This window comes from Gossypium hirsutum, chromosome A02 (genome assembly GCF_007990345.1).
Source record: "Gossypium hirsutum isolate 1008001.06 chromosome A02, Gossypium_hirsutum_v2.1, whole genome shotgun sequence".
Classification (NCBI taxonomy): domain Eukaryota; kingdom Viridiplantae; phylum Streptophyta; class Magnoliopsida; order Malvales; family Malvaceae; genus Gossypium; species Gossypium hirsutum.
Window position 1 is genome coordinate 75,840,568 of NC_053425.1, and position 5,818 is coordinate 75,846,385.

The window sequence follows — 5,818 nt, forward strand, 5'->3', positions numbered from 1 at the left end:
AAATGGATTGTCATTAGTAATGGTGATTGAAGAACAATGTAACCTCAAGATTAAATGTTGAGTAGCTTCATCAACTCATCTTAGACAACTTTATTTGGATTAGAAAGTGAAGAAATTGGTGGAAGAACTAATCCATATTTGATTTTCGAACCGGCATCTGAAAGAGCCTCAAAAGCTAACCTCATGAAATCACCTCATATATAGTTTTTCGAGGTTAGCTAGAAATATGATATTTTGTTCCTCAATAGGTTTTTTGGGTTAAAGTATATTTTGTTCTAATTTGGGTATAATTTCCTCAAAATATGTAAGTAATATTATATTTTATACTTTCACAATATTTAATAATCATTTAACTATATTTGTATTTAATCATATGTGCTTTATGATCAAATTGATAAAATATATAATTATTGAGAAATAAATATATTATTATACCAGTTAGAAAAAAAGATCACATTATCATTTTTATTAACCATTTAATGAGAAGTGGCTAAAATAGAAACAATCTAAAATATTAGTGATGAAACTAAAATATTTATAATTTAGTGACCAAAATAGAGATACACTAATAATTGGGTGAATAATATAATAGTTTACCCAAGTAGGTGGGTATGCTTAAACGTCACACAACGCCACTGTTATAAGTTATATATTAAAACCAAAAATAGGAAGGGTTAAAGAAATTCCTCCACTGTATCTGTATATAGCACGTAAACAAAGCCACAAGCCAAGAATGATTTGCCCGTTGCCATAATATATAACATGAACCTATGGTTGCCACTCTCGATATGGTCACCTTTTCTAGCTCTTACCATCAGCAGGAGATGAAGAAGCATCTTCAACAAGATGCCATGAAAGCATATATGGAGTGGTGAAACATATAAAAACTTTACAGTGCAGATCAATAGCAGTTGAGAAGGGTTCATTTGATTGTCAGGGCCCTGTGAGGAACCTGGTTTGCCATAATTCTCTCACGCTGTTGTTGTCTAGGACAGTCTCCTTCCATCATTTTATCCGAAAGTGAACCAGATGTAGAGAAAAGAAACCTTTCATGGTGACGATGGCATCCATTGGCATTAGAGAATCCCTGCTGCTGATTATTTGTTCGCTGGAGTTGAGATTCTTTTGATTCCCCATGCCCAACAGATGAAAGATTGGAACTAGCACTCACTGCCTCGATTGGGTACGGCATTCGAAGCATCAGTACCAAGCTTTTTCGTGTTCAAGAAACGGCCTCCACATCCTCTTGCTCTTCTCATAGCATGCAAATGCCGAGACTCATGAAGATAGGGCTGGAAAACATGGCAACAGACACCACGCAGAACTTGTAATAAAAATATTGAGGATATAACTAATATAATTTACATTACTTGAGCTCAGATGTAAGTGTTGGATAATGGTAAATTCATTTCTTCCAAGTTTTTTATGTATTTTAAGGGGTGTCTTGGAGGATTATATCCTTGTACCTATATCTGAATATGTGTGAAACAGCTGTGTCTAAATTACTTGAGAAAAAAAGTCAGAGCAACATTGAGCTTTATACAAATATACAGTCCTGCACGAAAAGGTTGTGCATACAACATTTTGTGTGAATTTACAAGAAAAATGCACAAAATTTACCCACTTTGAAATATAAAATAAACAAAAACTACCATCCTTCTTGATGGAAGCTGGTATTATTATTCATATCACTCAATAAAACTTGAACTTTAGTTGAATTCAGTAAGCGAAGAGAAACTTTTGACACTCAATAAAACTTTTGACCAGATACTAGACATAAACAAGAACATTTAACATGCTCTCAGAAGTCTTCTCTTGCATCAAACAATATATTCTTAAGCACCCTTATCTGCCTATATATTATTGACTTTCATTTTGAAATCACTCTTCAAGATAGCATCAATTTTGTACTCTTTACTAATCACTCCTAAAGATGCAAGACTGTAGTGATCACTCTTTGAATATTATCAAAAATTATTATAGAAGAAACATTACCAACTTACAGAACCAATATCATTTTTCCTGCTTGTGTACAAAACAGGCCATAACCAGGGAAAAGCAAATATTAGGATTAAAATCCAAAATTTTCATCGATCCTCAAGTACCATGCGTGATGCGCCATTGGTCAATCAGTTGGAATTTCCCTTAAATGTCCCTCAGTGCTTAAAGCATATAATAACATAGAATTGGAAAATGGAGAAATCATGTTTCTATTCAGACAAAAAGAAACAAAATTACCTTTCGAACTTTGATCAGTTTCTTTTCCAGCTCAGCCTTTGCACGAGACTGCCTTCGTCTCAGAATACCATGGTATTGCTTGGCATTCACATAAACAGGTTCCTCTGCCATTTCTAAAGGCAATGCCATTCTAGCAGGATTCACTCCTAGACAATGAGAATGCACCTGAAACAATATGCCAATAATGGTCTGTTAGTAAAAGTGCCAAAGACGAAAAGAAAATAACTTTATTTTAGTAATCAGAATAATTTGTTTAGGAAGTATTATATTGCAATTAAATTTATTTAATTTCCAATGAAAAAGTATAAACACGATACACATAAAAGAGGAAAGAGGGAAAATATAAGCAGAACTTGCAAATAGCCATTCCCAGTCCGCACCCAGTCCTCATCAAATCTGTTAATTTTAAAGGAAGGAATAAAATATTGTTCAACAATATACATCCGTTGTCATTATTTTTTTCTAACTTAAACATATTCTAAAAAAAGAAAAGAAAAAGTACCATTTATATATCAGCTTTTATTTATACCAAATTTCATACATGAAAATTTTCCATTTTGCATTTCTTTGACTGATGTTTAGACTAACTTCATTTTAGATAATGATATATGGACATTCTGTTATCATACTAACAAGGCTTATGGACACGCATATGAACAAAGAAATAAAGCTACAAACAATCTTCATAGGCAGTAAATTTCTAAGTAGTAAAAATGGTGATTTTAATCAACCATGAATACCAAAGATTGAGGTCCATAAGGAGACATTGCCCCCCTATGATACGGATCAGCATATGGATATGATGGACATGCCTGCAAAAGTGTTTTCAACTTAGAATTCCCATAACAGTAATCATCTATAACAGCTTTAGCATAAAAGATATATCCAACCGTTTCTTATCATATGCTACACAAATTTGTATTCTCATATGTACGCAGGCAAGTGCACATTCTCCCAAGATAGAAAAAGAAATTACAATTGAGTGGCCAACAAGCTCCATTTGAGTTGGTGCTGCTACATATTCACCCATTGATGGAGGTATAATGGGTATCGCATGCTGTAACTGTGGCTGTTCAACTATGCATTTTCCATCTTTTCATAAAAGAGAAACCTTCATTAGCTTCATACCATATGAACAGCGTGTGCAGAAACAGACCCAATATTCACAAGTCAACTCCTTTAAATCACTTATATTCAGGAATGCAGTTCAAAATCACTCTCATATAAGAGACATTGACTAGAAAACAGCATATAATTACCTGGAAGTGACAATACAGTGAAAGGCAATTCTTTAGTAGAACAAATTTTATGAGTCCCATCGCTTAAAGATTCACTGATTTTGGCCCCTAAACATTCACTGGGGTGTTCCGCCAGAGATAAACTTGTCATGTTTCGTCCTAAAACATCCGTTACCATGGAATCCTGCCGTGTGTTGCACCACCAAGGTTGAGAACCTATTGTGTATGGTTTATTGTTATTTGCATTAGGTTCCGGTTGGTTTGTAACATAAGGTTTTTGTTGCATGCTTCCAAGGTCTATAATCTATAACACCGTGGCCAACTAGTTCTGTATGCAAACAAAAGAAACTTTAATCAACAAATGCAGCTAATAATGTACCCAAGAAAACCATATCATAAAGATTATTAGAATATATATTTTATCTTAACATAATGCAATAGAATATTAATAAAAAAGATACATATAAAAAGTATTGAAACATTGCATAACATAACACGAGAAGAATATCTCACAGATCATACGGTGTAATGAAAATTTAGGATTAAGAAATAATAAAATAAACAATTAAACTCTTTCCAACCTCATTCATAAGAAAACTAACACCAAAACTTTTAGCCTCTCAACCTGACAATTCGATTCACCCTGATATATGTACTCTTTTTTTATTCACTTTGATATTTAAACTTGACAAAAACTTGACAAGTATAAAAAATTAATGATGTGGTATTTTGATTACCTAGAAATTAAAAAATATTTTTTTAAAATTTTAAGGGAATGATGTAACACAATCTCAAAATATCGTATCATCAAATCTTGATAAAATCTAAATTTAGTGATTAAAATTAACCTATTTGCCAAGTTCAAGTACTAAAGTGAAAAAAATATACCTAAGTGGACCTAATTGATACATTGAGGAACCAAAAGTTCTATTAACCCTAAATGTAACTTACAATTATATTTCTTGCTTTTATTCTCGATGAATTAACAAATAGTTTCAGACTTGCAATGTCGAAATAGCACAATCTCACATTTAAAAAATACAAGTTTATAAAGAGTTTGTACTACTATAAATAGGGGTTGTTTCTCCACCTTTAAATCATCCCAAAATTTGTTATTGTCTTCATAAGGTAATTTTTCCCTCTTATTTGTAATTTTTTATTTGTATCTTTTACCGTGAAATATATTTAGTAGAGTCCGATGACATATGCATAATTTGCCGAACCTCATTAAATTTATAATGTTATTTATTGATTTTATTTATCTTTCAATAGTTTATAAGGTATAATTATAATGATATATTGTGCTATTAAATTACATAATACTAAACTCTTAACATAAATATATTACTATGCCTAACCTTTCATGGATACTTGAAAATAATAACGGCTACAGAATAATCTTAATTACTAATATAAATGATAATTATAATTATAAAAGTAAAAAAGCAAAATCATCTATGGAAAGAACTTTTCTATATATTTATCTATTAAACATGTTGTCTTCTTCATATATATATATATATAAAGAAGAAGAAGAGCAGCAACTAAAACGAGTGGTTCCCATATAAAAGGGAAGGGAAAAAACTAATCTAAATCCAAAATAGATCACCATAATTCATAGATACACATGAAACCAACAGATACATCGAAACCAAAAAGAATAAGTTCATGAAATTAAGTATAAACAATAAAAACCAATACATGAAAGGGAGAGAGTCTTTTGCCATAAAAAAAGTGGGAAAGAGAAGAGAAGGAACTTACTGAAGAAAATAAAATTCTTTGCGTTTAAAAAAGGAAGTCAAAGTGATAACATTTATCTTTCAACTTGCAAGCTAAAGGAAATATATGCTACTGTGATAGAGCAACAAAACCAAATATTTTAGTTTTACTTTTTAATAACTTGTTTCCTTTTAAAATTGAAGGTGTCAAAAGAGACGCCTTTTTCTTTCTCCCGCTCAAAACTTCTATCTAATACGAAGCTGCGTGAGTTAACGGGGACCAATTTTCTTCTATTAACGGCGTAAGGACGTCAATGTCCCTTCTGTCATTTTTCTTTTCTTTATTTTTTACCTAATTTTCATTTTTTTCCACCCACCTCCCTTGATTATCATTTCTCTTATTTAATATCTATCCTCGACTATTTTGTTTTATCTCACATGTCATATCAAGTAAAAATATGTTAAAATAAAATTTAAATTTAAATTTATAGGATAAAAATAATTTATTTTCTTAAAACAAATAATCCACTCTTGTTTTTACTATCGTTACTTTTTAAAAATATATATAATTTTTTTCACCCATCTCCATGGGTGTCCCAAATTCAAATTATTTATAAAATTCTT

At 31.2% G+C, this 5,818-nt stretch overlaps 1 protein-coding gene across 4 annotated transcripts; it reads right to left on the reverse strand.

Annotated features, from left to right (window-relative positions):
* Nucleotides 1–561: 561 nt before the first annotated feature.
* Nucleotides 562–5,461, reverse strand: LOC107951979 (nuclear transcription factor Y subunit A-1). 4 transcript variants are annotated; one of them, XM_016887178.2, is made up of 6 exons: nucleotides 5,238–5,418; nucleotides 3,498–3,804; nucleotides 3,215–3,330; nucleotides 2,979–3,050; nucleotides 2,239–2,403; nucleotides 562–1,292 (listed from the first exon to the last, which is right to left on the reverse strand). In XM_016887178.2, exons 2-6 carry the CDS (start codon nucleotides 3,760–3,762, stop codon nucleotides 1,161–1,163), a joined length of 750 nt encoding a protein of 249 aa, XP_016742667.1. In that variant the 5' UTR covers nucleotides 3,763–3,804; nucleotides 5,238–5,418; the 3' UTR covers nucleotides 562–1,160. The 4 variants fall into 4 exon arrangements, with proteins under 4 accessions (XP_016742667.1, XP_016742668.1, XP_016742669.1 ...); XM_016887179.2 differs by lacking the exon at nucleotides 5,238–5,418 and adding an exon at nucleotides 5,178–5,229; XM_016887180.2 differs by lacking the exon at nucleotides 2,979–3,050 and having other exon boundaries at nucleotides 5,238–5,461.
* Nucleotides 5,462–5,818: the final 357 nt, after the last annotated feature.